The sequence below is a fragment of the Protopterus annectens genome, chromosome 7.part0 (genome assembly GCF_019279795.1).
Source record: "Protopterus annectens isolate FY-2018-M chromosome 7.part0, PAN1.0, whole genome shotgun sequence".
In the NCBI taxonomy this organism is placed as follows: Eukaryota; Metazoa; Chordata; order Ceratodontiformes; family Protopteridae; genus Protopterus; species Protopterus annectens.
Genome location: NC_056739.1, coordinates 1,652,783,735 through 1,652,807,956, shown reverse-complemented (window position 1 = coordinate 1,652,807,956; position 24,222 = coordinate 1,652,783,735). Strand labels below are relative to the sequence as shown.

Below are 24,222 nucleotides of genomic sequence, written 5' to 3'. Positions count from 1 at the left end.
CGAGCAAGGGGGGTTGTACTAATAAGTGTCTTGCACCCAATGGGCTTGGAGCTGGAAGACTCCCATTGTAGCTGCATCAACAGAAAATTCCTCATCATCCTGTCCACATCAGCTTCAGTTAAGCTTTTGGAAAACTGAGTTGAGGATGCTATTGATGAAGGTCTAGAATGGTGGTGTCTTGTAGAATGCTCCAAGAAAAGAGAAGGCAGTCTAGAGGTAATGGATCCAAAGAGAATTCTCATTTCTGGTTTTTGAATCCAAGGAGCTGGGATCTGAATTCTTAGCAAGATTTGTAGGAGGTTCTGAACCAGAAGCCAATGAAGTGATTGGTTCCAGGGACTCTTCCTGGAATCTTTCACTGTCCTCTTAGGGGATTGAGCCCCAGAAGATGCTTCTGAAGTAGAAGATTTAGAGGGCAACAAGTCCCTTTGAGAATCAGAGGCTCCTTCTATCTATAAGGGCCCGACGGTTAAAACCCTTACATATGCCACAACTAGAATCAAGGTGTGATGGTCCTAGACAGTAAATGCATTAAGAATGAATGTTGGGCAAAGGAATCTTGTGGCCACAGGCTATATATTTCTTGAAACCCGAGAGTTTCTTAGACATTATTGCAAAGAAGAAAGGAAAGAATTAGGAATAAAGTTTTTTTTTTCTTTTTCAAAATGCAAATGTAGAAAAATTACAAAATACAAAATACCAATAATGGTATTAAAGAGGTACAGGATGCACAGAAAAAAACAAAAAATACCAGCAATTGTAAAAAGAAAGAGTACACAAGTACTTTACAAGCTATTTAGAGGGAAAAAGGGAGTAAACGCAATAGAAGATATGAAGAAGTTTTTTTAGAAACTTATAGCAATAAACTAAAGGAAATGGACTCACAATACCCAAAAACTGCTTCTAATTTGAGATCAGAAACAGTGACCACATCTGTACTCTAAGGCAGCAAACAAGATCTGAGGTATGTTGGGGTCTAGGGCATTATGGGAAAGGGAGGAGCTCAAGAGCTTTCAGTGATTCATGAGCTAAAAGAAGTAGCCGAGTTGGACCTGAGAATCAGATCTGAACCCAAGAGTTGAGGACAAATGAAAACAGACAACATTAAACTGACTGATAAATTGTTTTGTGCTTTTATTCAACTCTTGAGTCACTGTCATAGACTAGTACAAGGTCTGTGGTACTGTTGCTGGTGCAACCATGCTCTGATCAATCTCCAGATTCCCCCTCTAACTTCACATGTGGGCAAGACCTCAAGATACTTAAACTTCTCCACCTGAGATAGCCACTCCCACCACACGGACCTGCAGATGGCAATCAAGTATTTAATGGAAGCGAATCATGACCTTTAATTTTGATTTGCTGAGTTTCATCCCAGTTATTTCACTCAGCAGTAAATTTCTCTGATGCATACTGGAGATCACAGTTGCTTGAGGATAGTACGACGACTTCAACTTCAAACTATAATGCTCCATCACATCTTTAAACTGGATACTTTGCAGACTGAGGGCTGTTTCTTGAAACACTTTCCATGAAAATCATAAACAGGAGAGGAAGTGATGCATATCCCTGATGGTGTCCTGATTTGTATGTCTTTTGTTTAGTGCCATGAATGTGATACAGTGGCAGCCAAGTGACTTGGTATATTTATAGCACTTCACTCATGGCATTTTGTAGTCATATACTTTCTCCTGGTCCACAAAATGCACATAGATGGTATTGGAAACTTCACATGACCACTACAGTGTCTGTGCAAAGATGAAGTTAATTCACTGTTCCATGGCCAGTCCCCTTTGTACTGCCTGAATCAAAGGTTCAGATACTGGACAATTCTCCATTCCAGTGCTATGGCATTTGCTTTTCAGGAAAGGTAAGGAGTGCAATCTTTCTGCAAATGAAAAACATCTTCTTGTATTGTTGTGAATAATGAGGCCAATATCCAAGTTTGTCATTCCAGAAGTACTGCCTCAGCCTCCCAACATTGAGAAATTGCACTAACCATAACACTCCAACATACTTCTCAAATTCTTTGCTCAAAAATTCTGGACACAGCCAAAAACAATGGGGGTACAGAAGTCAAAAATTAGGGACAGCTTTTGTAAACATTACTCAAATTCACTCAAAAGTTAACAGAATAATAGGCTTTGCATCAATGTACATTTTCTGAACAAAAGGAATTATGAAACTTTTAATGTCTGACATCATTAATTGACTATAATCCCTAGTGATTTATCAGAAAATCAAAAATTTTATGACAGAGCAAAAATATGAGGCAAAATGAGACGCATTATGCAGTATCACGGACAGCTGAGAAATGATCAGTTATTTTTGATTTTTGTGATCTTGTGGAGGGCAATATTGTGCCCTATAACTGGCTTATTCAGGCAATTCTTTAGAGTGCTACATCACTGTCTATTTTTGAAGAACCGTCCCCCTGCATGGGCCCTGAACTTCTTGCTTCTCAGATTTATGTCAGTGAAATTTATTAGCAGGGAAAAATGGGATTTGCAGTTTACTGTCTGGTGAGATTTTTCTGATCTTTGTATTGGTTAGTTTGCTGTGTGCAGTAGAATAATATCAGGATCATACTAATTCTTGTCATAGTTGACAAATGTCTCACCTCTTTTACTAAATGTTCACACATCACAGAAAATGTGTAACAGTTCCCGCCGTCTTAAAAATGTTCCTCTTTCGATGCATATAGTGTCGCACGAAGGCAGTTAAATGGCTGTTACTGTCATGAACTCCATTCTGTTTTGTCTCTGGTTTTGTTCAATAGATACATGCCAGCATTTAAATATCTACATTTTTATATAACTACAGTGCTCATCAGTTAATAGGGTTCACTTCTGTAAGCTGACAGCTTTTGATGCAGTTAATGTTATTTATTTGTGTTGTAATCTGCCACTTTTGTGTGTAAGTACTGAGCAACTCACGAGTGGGAAATACAAGACTCATTTATTCTGAAACACTAACGTGGCTTCCCAGCAGTATTTACACAGGAATTCATGAAAATATTACACACCCAGAAATGTATTCAAGCCAGCAACACCCAGATATGTAGCTGTCCACATTGGCATATTGCAAAACATAGTACAGTGCTCTCTACCACATGGCATGCAGCATATCTCTCTAGTTTATATCAGGCACTGAAGTGGGCAGCAGTGCTCAAAATGCAGAAGTGTTATCCAGGACTGTGCTAGGGTAGCACTGCACACCTTAGGCTCTTTCCCTGTCTTCAGAACTTCACAAGGCTGTCCTAGATGGGATGATGTCTTCTTTAGCAACTCTTCTGTGTACATCATTAAAAATCTCAAGAAAAGAGAGGAAGACTTTCTGCTGTAGGCTGTCTGTGTGTCCTTACCTCCCTTTCTTTTCATTACCAAGCCTTACCAGTCTTTCAAAAAAAAAAAAAGTCAAAAACACTGAAGTTCTGACACCAATTTATTTTAATAAATAAGGAGATCTAGTGGGACTTTCTCCTGTGGGCAGTTTTGTAGTTGTCATTCTATAGTAAGAGTTCTATGTTATAAACAGGAAGAAATATGATGTAGGAACATTTAGTTGTGATTCTGTAGCAGTTATATATGCGCTTAGATCCCCATGTGGTCTTATATACATAGGACAAACAAGCAGGAAGTTTAAAATTTAACATATCAGGGACATTTTTTCTTAAACAGCAGAGTAATAGTGCTTTTTTACAAGCTGCTGTTTTACAAAGTTTGATACTTAAAGAAAGAGGTGGTTATACAATAAAAGACTATTATATAAAGAAACTTTGTTTATACTGAAATTTAATGTGTTGCAACCACATGGTTTAAATAATGAATGCAGCTAGAAAAGTTTTTTAATGTAACTTTCACTTTACATGTTTCAATTAATAGACTGAGTGATTGACTAGTCTTGATAATTGTATGTGTTTGTGTGTACTTAAATTGTTTTTCTCATTCTGCTCTGGATGCATTAGTTGAGGTGCTAGACTGTGTTTTATAATAAATTAGTGTTCGAACTTTAGTCATTTTTATTAATTTTTTTTTCTGCTGTATTGATGGCTTTTAGAAACAAAGTATTTTATGCACCAGGAAATACACACAGAACCACTTTCACTCCAGAGGTTACCTAGATGGGAAGGCTGTTCTTCAAGTTCATCCTGAGCTGGTGTACAATATCACATGATAAATGGATCCTAAACATCACAGGGAAAGGCCTGATCACAGAGATTCATATCCCCCTCCGTATGCATACACATACATACACTATCCTTCTCTGGTATATTTTAGATGGCTGTGGGTCTGTCAGTTCAGTCTCTTGAGATAAGGGAGCACTGTAATGTTTTCATCAGGGAACATAGAGTGGAATTTATTCTTATTCCTTTATTTTTCTTAGTGTAGGGCCCTGAATGATACGGGATTTGTGGGATTTCCATCATCATGTAAGTGTTATAAAACTGGACATGGTCATAGGACAAATACTGATCTGCTTTTCAGAAGCTCTTAATAGAGTTGGCAGACATAATGAGTATCCCCTGTTTAAACCACAAAGACATGATGGGTGCCTGTTTAAACCAAAAAGAATACTTATGAGTTAGATACCTGCCCTTTGGCATTTGCTTCAATCACAGTATTTTTTTTTTTCAAAGTGTTAGCTTTAGGAGCATTTGCTGAATGCTTATTAGTAGTCTTTTAACTAGAGTCCTTTGGATCAGCTGTTACCAAAGTACTTTCATCTGTGTGATCTCTAGAGACTTTCATCCCAGCTTCTAACACAATGTATGTCCATAGCACCAGTTTTTGACATTGCCCAGTCATGTACATTGTTTCCTGTAGACAGGGAGTTGCAGCTCAGGTTGCTGGCATCCAAGATTACCTAAGAACAGAGTAGAGACCTATTTTCTTTTCATCTTCAGGAGGCTTATGGCATCTGTTTGTATACAGGTCTTTAGCCATCTCCACATACATCTACTGAAGTGGTTGATACACTGCCGGCGGCTGCAGGGACATCATTCCCTCTTGGACTATCTTTGTGCATCACACTTCCACTATCATTCTTAAGATGCTGGGTCTTTGCACACATATAAGTGGGATTCTCTTTCTGACTCCTTCAATGACTTAGTTCCTATCATTACACACACCAGTTCAGGTAGCAGAAGCCTATGTACGGTCTGCTGTATTACAGGATCACTGGAATCCTGTGGTGAAGTATATCAGTATCATTATCCCCCAGCAGAGGCAGTGTTTATAGCTATGCTGGCTGCGTAGGTACTTCTGATGCCAGAATCTCTACTGGTAAAGTTAGACAGACAGGCAGTAGTGCTGATACCTGAAAAAGCAGAGAAAGAATTGTTTCTAACTCCATTTTAGTGAAGCAGTTTTGGTCTGGGAATGCTCCATCAGCCATGACAGTTTTCAGGTGGCAGCCCATGCCATAGACAAATTAAACACATTTGCACTACCTTAAGCTATGGTCCAAGCTTTGAAAGTAGACAAGTCTTCTTTCTGAAATAGGGCACTCTGGAGGTTGATCTAGTTACTGCACAGGAGAAAGCTATATTTCCCAGAGTTTACTCCCTTCAGCAAGAAAGTGTGCGTCCATATAATGGATGATTTATATATATATATATATATATATATATATATATATATATATATATATATATATATATATATGTGTGTGTGTGTGTATGTGTATGTATATATATATATATATATATATATATATATATATATATATATATATATATATATATATATATATATGCTTTCCAGTGTAGTACACTGATCTCAATGGACTACTTAGAACAACCTGAGTGAATAGGATCACATAAGAAATTAACAAAACATATTTAGAAATACAAGAATTTGTTACAAAACAAACATATATATATATATTTACAGATGTAAAGATACACTATAGCATTTGGTTCAATAAGCAGTTTACAACACCCAAACATGGACTGAAAAATGGAATTATGCTTAGCAGAGCTTTATGAATACGATGTAGCCACAATGGCCAAGATGACTTATAGCAGCATATCATTATATAGAAAGATATAAAAAAATTAGAACAAGCAAGTGAGAATAGTTGCAAAAAAGGATACCATAGGGTAAAGACAGAAAAAAGGTAAGAGAGGCATGCACAGGGAAGGGAAGTAGAAAGGAGAAGTGTGAGAGAGATGCAAAGAGAAGAGGGAAGTAGGATGAAAGAGAGGCAGTAAGTAAGAAGATGACAAAATGAGATAAGGAAGGATGAAATAGAGATAAAGGGGTGTGTAAGAGCTACAGTGTTAATGTAGCATTACCTCAGAGAGTACATCTGTACTTTGCTTGGGTGAGGAAGTGTTCCCTGAGCTGTTGTCTGAAGTCTGAGTAGTTTTGGATGCCTCGGATTGAGACAGAAATGGAGACCCATAGTATAGATGCTAGGATGGAGAATGCACAGTCAGTGCAATAAAGTTATTTTTTGGCGTTACTGAGGTGGGTTGAGATTGAGACATGCCTATGAGATTATATGTGGGGGTTTTGGTGAAACGTTTATGAGTAAGAGGGGACAATGGCTTTGTGAATTAGTGATCCAATACGGAGGTTGGCTCTCAAATGTACTGAGCCATTTAGCTTTGGTGAAAGTTAGGCAATGATGTTCATTATTGTGAGAGTTAGTAATGAACCAGCAGATTTTTTCTGGAGATGATTTGTAATGTGGTAGCATTTTTTTTTTTTTTGAGGCTGAAGCTATAACGGGTAGTCCATATTCGAGTTGAGATAAGAATATTACTTTGCCTATGACAGGACAGAAGAAGCAATAGCTTGCTCGCCCAAAACAGGAGTGTTTTGATCTTTTTGCTTGTGTTTTGAATATTTAATTGAAAGTTATGTAATTGGTTTAACCAAATGACAAGGTATTTGAAGGATGTGCTTTGTGCACATTCCCTTTATTTTTGCTGTTGTCTCACCAATATGCAAAGTTGTATAGGGAAAAGGTCAAAGCTTATCACTATTGGCTCTGGACAGACCAGACTCTGTGTTGTTCAGGCCTTTTAATTTATTTCTCTTCAGCAATAACTCTCAATATCTGAGGACTAGGGCTTGTGGCACTGAGGAAGACCAACAGCCAGTGTCTAAGGCTTTGGTTCCTCCAACAGTGTCAATTCAGCCAATGAATCTTCTGGATGAGATCTGGGGCATTTCTGTAAAATGGGAGGAACAATTTCACTAGGACCATTTAAAAGATCGAGTTGAAGATATTCTTCATTTGGACCCAGAAATGTAGCAGTCTTACTCTGTTTGTCAAACTAGACACTGGACTGTCACACTCACGGCTTTCGTAAGATGTGAATCTCAGTTTTTCCAGCAATAGAGTCCAAGTATCAGCCATTCTGCCTATCCTTTAACTGATGGGAGGTAGAACTTTGGTGTAGCACAGGAAGAAAAAATGTTTTTAAGGCAGTTGCTCCATCTCTGGCCTCCACTGAAGAATTCATCTTCATCTTTGAAGAGAAACATGGAGACTATCTTTATGCCTTTTTGGCCCTTTAAATCGGCTAGATGAGCAGATCTAAAGTACTTGCCCTGAGTCTGATAAATTATGGAGCTATAAACTTTTATTTGAGAAAGGTATTATTTCCACTTTTATAAAGGGCCTAGTCTTCCTGATGGCTAATTGTTGGTTCTTTCCCAGAGTTGTGCTTATCTTTTACTGAGTTAGTCTATTCATCTCACAGCCTTTTCTCACATGCTCATATCACAGTAGAGTGCATTCTACCAAACTAGAGGAGCACTTAGTTGCAGTTCTCCCTTCAAAAAACATATTAGAATATTCAGGCCTACTAAGTAGTTGTATTCTGTAACTATGTAAGCTGACATAATGTTGTGCCTTCTGATGACCATTTGAGCTTTGGCTAATACAACTGCATTTTACCAGGCCATAATCTCTTCACTTGCTCTCTTCAGAAGCATGTCCACTGTGAACATCTATGCCAAAGTGAACTGGCCACCACTGCACTATAATTTGTCTTTTCATTCCAGGAATGGTGCATGTTTTGGAAGGACAGTGTTTCACTGTGTATTGCTCTCGATTTCCTTGCCTGTTATTCGGGTTTCTGCTATCATTTGTGGGATTATTTATGGGAGTACTGCTTGAGATTTCACTCAAATGTTTCACACACTGCAGATGGACAGCAGTCTAATTCCTGTCCAGAATGAATTAAGGTTCTCAGTCTCTTGTGTAGCACATGATATTCGAGCTTGTGTTCATTGTACATCATCTAACAGCACCAGTAAACCTTAAGGTTTATGCCACTGCCAGTTCTGTGACCAAAATCAGAAGAACCATTCCCCTGCTCCTCTCCTGTTGATTCAATTCACACACACACACACACACACACACACACACACACACACACACACACACACACACACACACACACACACTAAAAAAATCACGTCACATATTCACATATAAGGCAGGCATATTCGGGGAGAACCAGGTTTTGGATGGCTGACACATTTTAGGTACTGAAATACAGTGTTTGCGCTTTTTTGGCAACATTCCAAAATTAGCAGCCACATGATTTCTGTGAATACAGTATGACATGGGTTAGGTCCTTTACATCAAGCGTAAACTTGTCAAAAATTTGTTTCTTTGAACTTGATCCCCTTAAAGTGGCTCACAACGGACCAGTCCCTGTCTTAACTAATGAAGGATTAGACATCTTTTACAAAAATAATCTGTTAACATTTTAATTAGAAGGGCAGTGGCAAAACAAAACGTACAGTAAACGTCTACTTACTGCTGCAGGTATCTTCATAGTAATTACTCTGCTCATCTAGATCTAGATCTTCATCTTCTTTCTTTATGTTGCAGACTGGATGTTCATCTTTTATACAGAGAACTGACGGTTCATTCTTCATAGTACAAATTGCAAGTTCCTCATTCTGTTCCATCAGCGACAACAGATGTTCTAGAGGGATTTTGTAGTCTGCACCTTAATTGAAAAGTATGAGTATTTATTAGAAGTATACCGATTTGGTTAACCATAATGAGCAGCTCATTTATTAACTCACCTCCTCCCTGTAAACATTAGCGATACATCCTTTTCAAATCAGTTGACATACACAAGGACCTTACTTGATAGGGTCACGATTAGGGACTTCCTCACTACCAATTAGAAATTGGCACCTTTTTTAGCAAAATTCTGTGTTTGTGGATGTCATTTCACCTACACCAAAAATTCACCTTGACATAATTTTCTGGCTACACAAGCGTGCATGTCACTAAATCCCACTAACTCATCCTGTGAACACCTTCTTGCAAATTAAGAAAGAACACAAATTTGACATTTCATTACGAGACAAGTATATATTCTGACTTATACAGAACTAAAGGAGACTCCACCTCCTCCAGCATAGGGGACTCCACCTCCTCCAGCAAACCCATAACCAGTGGTGTTCCACAGGTATTGGTTCTGCAATCCTACTATTCGGAATCTACTTCTCTGAAGTCCAGGCAAAAACATAAGGTCTGTGGCTGATGCAATTCGCTGATGACTGCAAACTGGGAGTGGTCATTGATTCCCCAAATTATGTCAACACCATGCAAGAGGGACTTACGCAGACTAATGATTGATGCCAATGTCATGGTCTAAAACTTAATGCAAAAAAAAAATCCATTATCATCCCATTCGTCAAGGGTGATGTGTCCGCTAACTACCACATCAATAATAACACTCTAAGCATGCAGTCAACAGTGAGAGACCTAGGCACACAAGGTGACAGCAACCTTGTCTTTGATCACCACATCTCCACAGTGGTAAGAAGGGTATTTTACATTGCTCATCTTATAACCGTATTGCCTCCAGAAAAATGCAGGTTATAATTCCCCTGTGCGCCTCCCTCATCAGGCCAATAACAGAGTACAATGCCCCCTATAGTATGTACCTATCCAAGCACCTGCAGCAACTGGAGAGACCACAGTGTTTCCTTACAAAAAATTCAGGGTCTTCAGCACCTGCCATATGTGGACAGACTGAAATCACTGTCACTTTACTCTGTGTCTTACAGACTACTCAGAGGTGACCTGTGCCTGTGTTTGATGATATGAAACATTTAAGTGTGACAAATATGCAAAAAAAAAATAAGAAATCAGGAAGGGGGCAAATACATTTTCATTGCACAGTATGTGTGTACATATATATATATATATACACACACACACACACACACACACACACACACACACACACACACACACACACACACACACACCAAAGCTGTTCTTGTCCACATTCTTGGGAGACATAGTTAACATACGGTGGTAATTCTTTTTGATTTTAAGTTTTGGTATTGTCAGTGTTTGTGATTGTGCTGTTTTGGTTATGTCGTCAGGGTGATTTAAAAGTTGGTAATGTGAAATTTCATTAATATGAAGTAGACCTAGCATGTGTTATCCTTTACTGGAAAAATTGGAAAAGAAAACTGACAAATCAATTTGCTGGTTTAAATTTGTTTCAGAAGCCACTTTTGGGAGAAAGTAAGGATTTGTTCTCAACAACACTGTATCTTTATGAAAGACCAGAAGGGAGGCCTTTCAGGCAAGTGTTTGAAGTTCTAATACTCATTTGGCAGAATTAATGGCGACCAAAAATATAGTCTTCCTAAAAAGAAAATTCATATCTGTGTATGCTGCAGGTTTGAAGGGTTTCTGAGTTAAAAACAGAAGCAAAATGTTGATATCCCAGTAACTGATTGGATTACGAACAGGGGGGTCTCAATAAAAAGGTACCTCTTAGAAAAGCCTTGGAAATTTTGAAGGAAGCAATGGACATGTTGCTGAATTCTATGTGGAAGCTTGAAATGGCTGCCAATTGTACTTTAATTATTGAATAACTTGACCCAGTCATGAAAAGTTCTGAAAGAAATTCTAAAATATTTGAAAGCATTACAGAGCATAGATTTAGTCCATTACAGGTCACTGGTTGAAGAAGCACTTCCATTTGCTCTTGAAAGTCTTTTTTGTAGAATTCCTTTGTGAGGAAGATGTGATTTGCACTACTGGGGAAGAAAGCCTGGCATCTCTGGCAATTGTTAGAATTGGAGAAACCAAGCGCTTAGTTTTACAGTCTGTAGGTCATGTAGAAGTAACTTGGAAGGGTTATGTGAGGAGATCCAGGAATGGATCCAGCACCCATGGTGGGTGATCTAACTGAGGACAAAGAAAGGGGAACCATAACTGCTGAGACCAGAAGGGGGCAATGAAGATTACCCTGGTCTTGCAGTCCATTGCTTTCTGAATGAAGGTGATAAGAGGAATAGGAGGGAAGGTGTAAAAAAGACCTCAGGGTTAAGGATGGTCTACAGCATCTCTCAGAGGCTGACCCTGTGAATGGATGAGGACAAAGTAATTTTTGCATTTGTTGTTTAGGTGAGAATAGAAAAGGTCATATCATAATTGGCCCCAGCAGCTGAAGATGTCTGTTGCCACTGTTTTGTTGACAGACCACTCGTGAGGCAGTAGTATAGTTCTGCTCAATTTGCTTGGAAGGATGTTGGACATCCACGGTATAGGTATATGAGTTGCTACTAGAAAACGGTTCAAAGACATTGCCCATTGCTAGATTCTCATGACTTGTCAGCAAAGAGGATACAATCGGGTTCCACCTTGTTTGCTGATGTACCAAACCACTGACGTATTGTCTGAAAGTATGACAATCACATCCTTGGGAAGACAGTCCTGAAGTGGCTGCAACATAAGGAGGACTACTCTTAACTCCAAGACATTGATGTGAAGGTTGACCTCTATTGAGGACCACGTTCCTTGGATTATTCACCATTCAAAATAAATGCCCCCCCACTGAAGAAATAATGTGTCTGTGGTCACTGTGGTTTTGGGAACTGCAGGACAGAAGAGTCTGCCCAGAGTAACTGAATCAGACAAAATCCACCATTGAATGTGGTTCCAGCAGATCTGCATGAGGCATACTTTGTAGTGAAGGGCATGAATTTTCTGAGACCACTGTAAAGCTAATGTCCATTATAGAGCTGTCATGTCATATCTGGCTAAAGGAACCATCACAATGGAGGAAGCCACTAGACCTAGGAGGTGTAACATCAGTCAAGCCTGCGGAATGAAATGATTACTTGAACATCAATCAATCTGATTGATTTGATCTGTGCTGAGGGTAGCTTTGCTATCTGATGTAGTGTCTATTTGGCAGCTTACGAATTCTATGGCTTGGGTAGGTTGTAATTTGCTCTTGTTGGTATTTATAGAGATACACGGGTTGGTCAATAGTTGTGTCAGGAAGGACTGATGGGGTAGAAGTAGATCACTATAGGTAGCAATTAGAATCCAATCTTTCAGACGTGGGAATACTTTGATCCCCTGAAGTCTGAGGTAGGCTGTCACCGCTGACATTTTCTTGGTGAACACATGAGGGTTGTGGTAAGACCAAATGGGAGTGCTCTAAATTGAAAGTGATTGGCTCCCATCTGGAAATGAAGGAATCTACTTGACTGCCCTGGATCTTTATGTGATAGTAGAAATCCTGGAGATCTGTAGAGCACATCTAATTGTATTTTTGAATAGAGGTAGAATGGACTGCATTGTGAGCATCGAGAATGTTGCCTGTTTTAGAAAATGATTCAAATTACTGAGATCCAAAATTAGTCTCAGGTCCCCTATCTTTATGGTACTAAAAAGAACCTTGAATAGACTCCAGATTCTAACTGGTTTTGGGGGATTGGTTGGTTGACTCCTTTGTCCAGCAACTTTTGAACTTCTGTTGCTGTGGATTCCAAATGATTGGGTGGAGGGTTGGGATCTTTTCTTTTATTTGTGGGGTTTCCAAAAAGGGCACTGTATAACTTCTGGTAATGATCCTTAGCACTCACTTATCAGGGGTTACATTTTGCCATGCTTGAGGGTGTAAGAAGAAGCTTTGCCTGACTGATCTTCAAGGATGCTGATAAGGTTTCTCTGTGAAAGGTCCATGGAAGCCTTGATTTTACAGACCTTCTCTGCCTCTTGAGTGATATGCTGAGGAACTGCCTTTTCCTCTGCCTCTGGGAGGCCTATCCCTAGAGGTGTCCTGCTAAGAATGTTGGGATTTTTTGAGGCAAATTATTCTTCTCCTCCCTCTTTGATTACTGGAGAATGATCTCTAAGGGGCTGAAAAATGTATTCCGATGGTAGACAAGGTATTACTGTCCTGTTCACTTCTGGTAAGCGTCTCCTTGACTTTCGGTGCAAACAAGGTGAAGCCATCATATTGTGTATTTATGAAGGAAATGTTAAAACTTTCTGCAGAGTTGCAGATTCTTATCCAGGCATGACAATGCATTGTAATGCATGTACCGGCTGTTCAGACTGCACTATCTGCTGTGTTAGAAAGCAGTCTTGTGGTTACATTCGAAGATGATTTGAAGGTAGACAACTGGGAATCCACACTTTTTTGGATATCTGACAGTAAGTTACCCACCAGAGAATTTGAAAGTTCATTTATCAAATTCCTATAAGTGTGTCAAGTGAGTCATATAGTTCAGAGCACAAAGAGATAAAGTGGCTGAAGCATAAGTCTGTTTCCCCAATCTGTTCAATGCCCCAGACTCTCTGTTAGGAGGATGGACAGAGGAACTCTCCTCTGACAGTTCCTTTTTAGTTGCTGCTGCAACCACCATGGCATCTACAGGAGGACCCTGGCCCATAATTTCCTTTCTTTAGGCATAATTAATTTCTGTCTGGCTTTTTTTGGGATGGGCTCTGCCACATAAGGCTCCTTCCAGGCTTCTTGAATGTTGAAGTTGATTAAGGCCAACTAGAGAGAGGACCATCCAGGATGTTGAAGGGCTGGACCCAAAGGCTTCAAGAAACACTGACTCATCAGAAAAAAGAGCTTCAGTGGACCATCTCTCCTGCTATTTCATCAATTTAAGGCTGTCTCTGATGGTGATGTCTTCGGGGGGACCATGAGGAGCCTTCTCCCTCATCTAAGTCGGTGTCCTCAATGACAGACTCAGGAGAGGAGTCAAAATGCTTATTTTTACAAGTCCTCTTCCAGGGAACGAGCCATGGAAATTCTGAGGGGGACACAGAATCAGATGTGGAAGAAAAACATTCACTTACAGTGAATAATGATGGAGCTCTCGCTCCACGTTTCTGGTTTATGCAGGCAGAAAATGAGACCTGAGGTAGTTCAGGCAGGAAATGGGAATTGTGGGTAGGGCAGGATTCAGAGCTCTTAGATTCAAAGCTTTGGTATAAGGCTCCAAGGTCAGATCCAGTCAGATCTGACAACCCACACATTGTATCAGATGAATAAAAGACAACAATGGATATACGCCATCCAAGAAATATTAGAGCTAAGCAAAAGAAACAAAGAAATAACTGTAGAAGACTTCAATAACAACCCACTACCCAAAAAAAAGTTTGTGGCATACTTTTCCTTTCACAAAACAACCTTATATAACTGACAAAATATACCACATGCCCAAATACTTCAGACAATAATACCACCCACATAGACTTACTGATTATTAATAAGCCATAGAAAATAAAATGGAAAATGCATGCAATGTCTCCCAAAAGCAATTTGTGACTGTGCGTTTTGAAGCAGTTCTACCCTTTGAAGCTCACAGAATTCTGCAATTAGTTATAATCACAATATCCTTCCTTCTTAGCAAGTAAAGAAACACAGGTACTCTGAATCACAGACAGTATCAACTGGACTTCCTTTTACCTTGTAATCAACTGTTCTAAAGTTCTAACCATGTTCAACTTCCTAATTAAACCACAACTAGACAGACCTTTCTCATTAATTCAATTTCCTCTTACCTTGCAATCAACTGTTCTGAAATACTAACCATGTCCAACTCCCTAATTAAACCAAAACAAGACAGGCCTTTCGCATTAATTCAACGATGACTAAAGGGTCAATAATGTCTAAAGGTAATATCCAACCTAAAAATCTCATGAAAAATAAAATTTGGAGAAAAATAAAAACCGTTGACCTTAAATATCACAAAAACTTTTAAACCATAAGATATTAATTCAAACTAAATACTAAGAAATCAAAATCTAGGTACCTCAGAACTCAACAGGGTTGAAGGGCATCCACATCCCACCACTTCCGAAGTTGTTGCTCACTTATAAAAAATAGCTCTAACACATCACCCCTTTTTTCCAGAGCCCCTATTAAAATTCAAAACATTAACGATTCTCCCAGTCTTACTCACATCGAAGATAAATGCCAAAGTAGCAAAGACACACGCAATAACTTAAATATATGTATTATTTGCTAATAACATAGGAAATATTACATATCAAGACAAACCCAAACCAATACATTATCTACCCTTCCTTCCTTTGCACATTAAGCAGTTATTAAATTTGCTGGCACACATCTTCATTTTCTGACAACCAGTATTGTTTTCCTCAGTTTAAACATTCCCTTATAATATATATCACTAATGGAAAACAGTACACCTTCAAATGTTGTGGACTTTAAAACAAATATAATTTTTCTGTCCCACTGTAAAAACATTTGAAAAAATAAATTATAAACATTTGTTACAATGTATAAATAAATTTGGTTATTAACTAATGCAAGCATGTTTTTTGAGCAGGATGCCACAATCTTACAGCTATGTATACAATAATGGACATACTATACTGTGCTATGAAAAAAGGGATGGCTTTCTGGATCAATTTTTAATAACCTGATGGGAAAATTTTAAAGTACAGTACAATGCATTCTACTGAACAAAATGATAAGCCTGGGTTTCAACCTCAGCATGATATCTGGTTTAGTAACTATTTAGGACAGAGGAGCTTTAAGGTACAATTGTGCAAAATAATCACAGATTAGGGAATTTTCTCTTATGGAGGCTAAGTTTTTCTATCCTATTCAATTTTCCTTATTCACAAATTATATCACCAGCACCACCTACCCATCTTCAGTTACTCTGTACATCAACAACATTAACTAACACATAAGTTGGCCAAACCTCTGAATATATCCAGGGGATTTACAAAAGAACTTCACAAAAGTATATTGTTGGTTTATACAGAACCACCTTACGTTAAATTCCTCCAAAACTACTACCACCCTACTTCAAACCATAAAAAAATTAACAAAATCTATCCACATCACTACAATAACACCAGTAAACCAACACATTGAACAATTTGTATTCAACATACAGATGGACACTAAAACACACTATTTCATACTCATCTATACAATGCCTTAGACAAGATATACCATTGATACAAAAGTTCTCATCCCACACTCTGAATATGCCCTACCAACCGTTACCCTCAACTCATTCCAAAACAGTTATAACAAAAAAACAATTTACATTGGCAGGTTCATTTATTTTTTTTCTGAGGATATGTGGTTACCTGTCATGGTGATAGCAGACCTACTGCTTCCCTTCCTCACTTTTAAACTGATGTATGAAAATTATTGCCTCTCCCTTAAAAAACAAGCTGCAAATCAAAACATCACTATACATCCTTAAAATAAACAAAGACAATACTCTGATCTTTTTGAGATTCCCCAACCACCATACCATATGCAGAAATGTTCCTACCAAATGAAATCACCTTCCACCTTGTAAAAAGAAACCATTTAAATATAAGACATTTAGAAATCAGCTGCTGGCAACCTAGAAAACTACTCTGCCTACACGTTTGAGAAGGATAATGTATAATTACCATCCATTTCTTTCAGCATATCTTCCAAAACAACAGAATGTAAGCAAAAGTTAACTTAAAGAGAAAATAATCTCAAAACTGCTAACGTATATATGCAAGTTGTTACTGTAAATATGTCAATAATCTTTCAGGTTCATGTACTCACAGGTTAGTTCTTGTCAGGTAATTTGAAAAAAATACATATAACTTAGCGATACACCATTGCAAATACTGCTGATAGGTTTAACTGTGTTCTTGATAAGGGCTATACTTGGGGTAAATTTCTGTGCACCCAACTCAACATAAAGACTTAACGTATATGAAGTTAAGGTTACACCATCCTTTGGATAATGAACCCACCATCTAAGATGTCCTAAACTTACTAGTGTGTTTAAGGTAGAGAAGAACTAGTAAAACAGTGTCATTCAAAGACTTAAAGGCAAGATGGATGCCTATACATAGTAGCCTGCATGAGATACAAAAAATGAAAAACATTTTAATCCATTTGGATAGCTAAGCTAGCCTAACCCTTTGAGTCTCTTAGTTAAGAAATACTGAAATCCTTCAAGTTGTGAAATGTGTTTGGTAAGAGTTATGCTAAGTGGAACATTCCATTCAATGATGAGTCTAATAAGGGAGGAACACAAGGAAACTAAAGCCTTTCTGGATCTTAAGTATATACCTTTGATAATTAAGCGGGTAATAAAAAAACATTTCCTTACAGTAACTGATACTTGAAGATCAAAGCGGAGTTCACTTTTAGCAAGAGTAACTATTTTTTGAAAATTCTATTGAACTTAAATAGGGTTACATTTACATGACAATCAGTGGAAAAGACTTGTTTAACAAATGCGACTTCACAACATTTGTTTTCCATATGTCTAGTCACTGTCAGAACACCAAATATTGACTCCATCTAGCCCTTCTTCGAGAATATAAAAGTCTGCAAGAGAATCAATAATGTCACCCAGTTTGCTGTGATCTGCATACTTTGGACATCTGTTCTCACAAGAGATAAGTAGATACCACCGAAAAGGGGACCAAGCACACAGCTCTGAAGGACTCTATTAATAACTAATCCTTTAGTTAGAGGTACTATCAGCTCTCACTCTGTGTACAATCAGATTCAATTAGCAATCCACTGAGCAACATAGGGGATAATATTTAAACTGGTACACTGATTAACAATGACTGTATGGGAAATTGTATCAAAAGTCTTAGAAAGGTCAAGATAAGCAACAGTGAAAAATTGCAGGGACAGAGTGACCCCCCATCAATGGTATGAGCCCAATGGTATGAGCCATATCATCAAAAAAGTCAGCCAAGTTAAGCAAGCAAGACCAACTATAATGACTAGAGCTGAGGGTTTGTAAAATACCAGTGTTGTTGTTAATGACATTGACTAAGATCTGTTCTATGATTTTAGAAGTTGATACTAGTGAGGCTAATATAGTGATAATTTCTAGGATCATTTAGTACACCGCTCTTCGTTTGAGGCACTACAAGCTCTGTTCTCTAGAATTCAGGCACATACCCTGTAGACAAAGAAAGATTAAAAAGTAGAAGGAGAGGTTCAGCAACAAGGTAGTCTGACATACTTTGTGGGTCCAAGGAATTGTCACTTTCAGCCTTTTAAACTTTCCACATACATATTTTCTGTTTTTAATACCCAACTCTCAGTCTTTCATGAATACCTACAAACAGGCACTGATGTTGTCTAAGTGTGCCAGACCCATGTCAACTTCAGTAATAAGCTTCTGATCTGACAAATATACTGTCTTGGCTTAAAAATGAGTAACCGCTTAAGTATGTATGCTATCCCTCACCAGTGAGTTATACCTGCATTACTTACCCTGCCATTACAGATATTTTCTTCTTTTGGTTTGCAAGTTCCTAACTAAATGTATGTAATACTGTTAGAAGATTAACTCTTTATATACTAGGATTGTTCACAATTACATTTTTGTATTTACACAGCACTTAGTAATCTATGCACCAGCTGACCTGCGTACCCATTTAATAAAGTTATATAAATAAAAAAAGTAAAACAAAATTAAATTAAATTAAATGAATCAACTAACTGAATAAATTAATAATAACTAAACAAACTGCCCATTCCTGAAACAAAGAAAACAAAAAAAACGGTCCTTCTTCCAAGCGATCCAATTCCAAGTAATACCAAAGCTTTCAATCCACACTCAGAATGTAAATGGCACTCTTTTTTCCTAATTCTGCTACCATAAATAAAAATGGGAGAGTGACAGACTAGTTCAGAGGAACATATGAAACCACCTTCATGATGAAATGTTCATCTTATGCACACTAAAAGAATGGGGAGGTGCAGAGCACCTGTCGGCATAACTGAGAACAATGTCTACTTTGCAGCATAGCCTGCTCAGTGAAGAGTTTCCTGGTAGCTTAAATCACATCAAAGACTCAGCTGGTGAGTCTCACAGGTTAATGGGGTTTATATCAGAAGCAAGGTGTTAAGGAAGAAACAGATATCCCTACCGAATGCAGGGGACATACTTAGAGCCATGAGGATTTGCAACACTGCTAGGGACTTCAGAGACTGCAGCTTGCCCTTCTCAGCCACTAACTTGAAACAAGAATGATTTATGGCCTTTCCTTACTGCAATCTGTTTCAAGGTGTAATCAGCAGGAATGTTAACAACAACCATTTATACTAAAGCATGAAGAGAACATAATCCATTACCTTCCCTTTGCCCTACTGAACCAAGCATATGAGTGGCAGTATCATCATGCTCTTGAGCAGAAAAAAAGTTGAAGTAATTAGTGTCCTTCTTCCAAAAGATTCTTACTTAGGCATGGAATCTAAATCCAGGGAACCAGGAGAGGGTTAAAGACATGGCTAAAAGTGTCTATCATCTTGCTCACCTTCCCAGGGATGTGCCACTCTGAGAGTGATGTACCTATCTACATCGAAATGCCAGACAAGCACCATCTCCCTGATATGACCTTATGCTGCACTGTTTGTTTAGATACCACAAAATGCATTGGTTGACTAGATCTGTAGAGGCATCAGGATCAGATGCCTTCAGGGCCAGGAAATGGGTGGAAACAGACCACCCCCCCCTCAAAAGTCTATCTCATCTATCTAAATACATATACGCACACACACATATATATATGCATGGATCTTTTTTATATAATCGAACACAGACAGTGTCAAACTACTAAACATCAAGACGACAAATTCGACATTTCACTACGTTGCAAGTTCAAAAGCACGACATACAAACCATTGATATGTGAAAACATTGAAAATACTATAACAAACATTAGATCTGCAACCCTATACCTTTACAACACCTTACCCAGTCAATTTGTGCTTCTAAACTCCAAATCAAGGTCCATTAAACAGCACAAATGTATATTATTAGAGAACCTTGCATACCGGTCTGCGTGAAAGTATGGGCGGCACAGTGGTGCAGTGGTTAACATTGTCACCTCACAGCAAGAGGTTCTCCGGTTCGATTCTCAGCTGGGGTGCCTTCTGTGTGGAGTTTGCATGTTCTCCCTGTGTTTGCGTGGGTTTCCTCCGGGTACTCCAGTTTCCTCCCACATTCCAAAGACATGCATCTGGAGCATTTCTCCCCGGGCATCCGCTGAAAACAGGCTCTGTGGAACCTAGTCGGACTTTCCTGGTCAACAAATGATAAATAAATAAATAAATAAAATAAAATGAGAGCCTGAATAATAGACAGGTTAAACGGCTGTGTCCTGGTAAATAAATCACTGCACTTATTTTCTTTTCCCTCGTTTTTGCAGGGGGCAAGCCAAGCTGCACCCCCCACCCCACATAAATTAAATATATTAACTCTGAGATTGCACTACCTTGAGGAAAAGGGCAAACGAACAATACATAAAATTGGTTTACCTTTTAAAGATAGGGAACAGTTCTACATGTCTCAGATTGCACCTAGACAGAAGAAAGCACAGTTGTGTACACTTACCATAAATGTAGATGTTCGACTGTATTCACTGTTGCAGTCATCACACTTGGGTTATCTGCCTGCAGGTAGCCCTCAGTTGGCCAGAATACCAGAGAATTAGTATTCCTGCGTCAGTTGCTGTCACTCCAGGACTGACGTCAGGTCATCAGGGGTATAAAAACAGGCAGCCGACGCCATTACATCAATTTTTCTTGCCCCAAATGTCAGGAGCCCCCAATAGGGAGCTAAGCAATGGTGGGAAAATCACCACCAGTAAAAAGTAAATACCAATACCCCTGCAAGGAGTGAGTAATATATACAGAGAGGAGAGAGAGAAGCTGGCTGGAGGGAGGGAAACCAGGACTGCAACAGTGAATTCACTCGAGCATCTACATTTATGGTAAGTGTACACAAAGTACAGTTGTGTACTCTTACCATAAATGTAGATGTTCGAGTGTGTTCACTGTTGCAGTCATCACTGTAGGGTTCTTCCTGCCAGCAGCAGCCCCTGATCGGCCAGAATCCCAAAGTCTGGATCGGGCGCCAACTGAGGTCGCATTTATCCTGACATCAATGCGCCGGAAGGTATAAAGACCTCAGCTGACGCCATTTCCCCAGTTTTTTCTTGCCCCAGAAGTCAGGTGCCCAGAAAGAAAAGGCTAAAAAGGAAACCATGCCCAAAACCTCAGCAGCCAAAATACCTCATAACAGACAATTTTCAAGGAAAAAACAAAAGACGGGATAGGAGGGAGGGTAACCCGGACTGCAACAGTGAACACACTCGAACATCTACGTTTATGGTAAGAGTACACAACTGTACTATGTCCTTCGTGGTTCACTGCTGCAGTCATCACTGTAGGGTTGAGTCCCAAAGTTAAGAAAGGGTGGCTGGAGGAGAAACAGAGGGAATGGTCACAAAACCTTGCAAAACCGCAGAAGCAAAACCTGCCCTGGATTTAGAATAGAGAGGGAGGTTGTAATGCTTAGAAAAAGTATGTACAGAACTCCAAGTAGCAGCTTCCAAAATATCCTTGGTAGGAACCCCACAAAGAAAATCTGCTGAAGTAGCAGTAGCCCGGGTAGAATGAACTGTAACATTAACAAGAACCGGATTGCCATGATAAGAGTAACAGAACTTGATGCAATGGGCAATCCACTTGGAAATAGTTTGCTTAGTGATTGCTTTCCCCTGAACAGTAGGAGCATAAGCGAGAAACAATTGATCAGATTTCCGGAATATCTTGGTCCTGTCCAGGTATAGACGAAGCTGTCTGTACATGTCTACAGAGTGTAAAAGACTTTCTTCCTCACTCTGAGGATTAGTATAAAAGGTAGGCAAATGAATAGACTGATTCAAGGCCACTGCTGAAACCACCTTGGGCATAAATGTGGGATTAGTCCGTAGAGATACCCTGTCCTGATGAAAAATAAGGAAGGGTTCCACAGCCATGAGTGCTTGCAATTCTGAAATTCTTCTAGCAGAAGTAATAGCTAAAAGAAAAGAAGCTTTCCAAGACAAAAATTTTAAATCCGTGGAAGCTGCAGGTTCAAAAGGAGACAAAGTTAATTTCTCCAAAACATAGTTAAGATCCCAAGTGGGAACAGGAGCCCTTATAGGGGGCCGAATATTCTTAGCCCCTCTAAGAAATTGTTTAAGTAATGGATGAGAAAAAATAGGAGGATCCGTATCATAATGTGCAGAAATAGCAGAAGCATGAAGCTTAATAGATGAAAAAGATAGGCCTGTATGTAATAACTCTGTCAGATACTGTAAAATCAGAGGAATGTTCGGAACAGAAGAATCACCACCCTGGACTTGACTCCAGGAGAAAAATCTTTTCCATTTTCCCGCATAAGATTTTCTAGTGCTGGGTCATCTAGCTTCAAGGATTACATCCAATACCCGTTTGGAAAGGGCAGAGGTGTTTACAGACCCTGGATCCGTCAGGCAGCTAGATGCAGAGTTTTGTCATGACTGTGCAGTATCCGGCCGTCCCACTGAGACAGTAGATGAGGGATTTGAGGCAGAATCCAGGGAGGCTCCTGAACCAAGGTCATCAGAGTGGAATACCAGAATTGCTGAGGCCAATTGGGAGCCAGTAGAATCATGTGCGGTCTGTCCTGTTTTATCTTCAGAAGTACCCGAGGTAGAAGAGGAAAGGGAGGAAAAGCATATACTAAGAGGTGTTTCCAACTGAATGAGAGGGCATCCACTTTCCATGCTAGTTTGTGGTAGGTCCTTGGGCAGAATGTTGGAAGCTGATGATTCTGAGGGAATGCAAAGAGATCTATGTCCGGACATCTCCAAGCCTTTATAATCAACCTGAATATCCGAACATCCAACATTCATTCGTGTGGATCTGAAATGCGTCTGCTCAAGGCATCTGCCAGAGTGTTGTCTTTCCCTGGCAGGAATTGCACCTGTAAGTCGACACTGCAGGTCAGAGCAGTGTACCAGAGATTCATGGCTAATCTGCACAGGGGGTAAGAATGAGAGCCCCCTGCTTGTTGATGTACCACATCACTGTAGTGTTGTCTGTCCATATCAACAATTGTCCTGGTAGAAGAAGGTCCCTGAAGGCTATCAGGGCATTCTGTACAGCTAGCATCTCCTTCAAATTTATGTGCAGGTGCATTTGTTCCTTCGTCCAAACACCCTGAAGACATCTCCCGTGCATGTGGGCTCCCCAGGCATAATCTGAAGCATCCGTTGTCAGAACTTGGTCGGCGGAGGACAAAAAGGCTTTCCCTTGTTCTGTAGACAGCCTTCGGCCCACCAAAGAAACTCTTGCTGGAGACAAGGCAAAATCATGACCACTGTTTCCAAACTGTAGTAATGCTGAGACCAGACACTCTTGAGGTACCACTGCAGTTTCCTCATATGCAGCCTTGCATATGGTATTAGCAGAATGCAGGAGGCCATGTAACCCAAAGCCTGCAGAATTTTTCTTGCAGTCAGCTGTTTCATTGAAGCCAGGTGTCGGAAAAAAGAAGCCAGTTGCACTGTTTTGTCTGGTGTCAAGGAAGCCATCTGGGTTGAAGTACTCAGAAGAGCACCCAGGAAAGTAATCTGTTGTGTGGGTACCAGATTTGATTTCTTTAGATTCACTGTGAAACCGAGGCACAGAAGAAGACGCTGCACAAAAACTAGATGCCGAAGTAGAGTGTCTTTGTCGTCCACTTGAAGAAGACAGTCATCCAGATAAGGGTAAATTTGAATCCCCGTCTGTCTGCAAAACACCATTACTGGTGCCAGGCACTTCGTAAAGACCCTGGGCGCAGTAGATAAGCCAAAGGGCAGCACAGAGAACTGGTAATGTTTCGAGCCTGCTTTGAAATGCAGATACCTTCTGCACTTTTGCCTTATAGGAATATGCAGGTAAGCGTCTTTTAAGTCCAAAGTCACCATCCAAGCGTTCTTGCCCAACATAGGCAGCAGCTGCTGCAGAGTGAGCATCTTGAATTTTGGTATATCTAGGAAGGTGTTTAGTACAGAGAGGTCCAGGATTGGTCTCCACGAATTTTCCTTCCTGGGAACCAGGAAAAGTCTGGAATAAAAACCTTGCCCTATTTCTAAATT

At 39.4% G+C, this 24,222-nt stretch overlaps 1 protein-coding gene across 1 annotated transcript in view; it reads right to left on the bottom strand.

Moving 5' to 3' along the window:
• Positions 1–24,222, bottom strand: part of LOC122807156 (zinc finger protein 84-like) — a 483,130-nt gene that overhangs the window by 224,737 nt on the left and 234,171 nt on the right. The window contains exon 5 of the mRNA XM_044078180.1: positions 8,786–8,980. Coding sequence (XP_043934115.1) covers positions 8,786–8,980 — 195 coding nt within the window. The remainder of the gene's footprint in view (positions 1–8,785; positions 8,981–24,222) is intronic.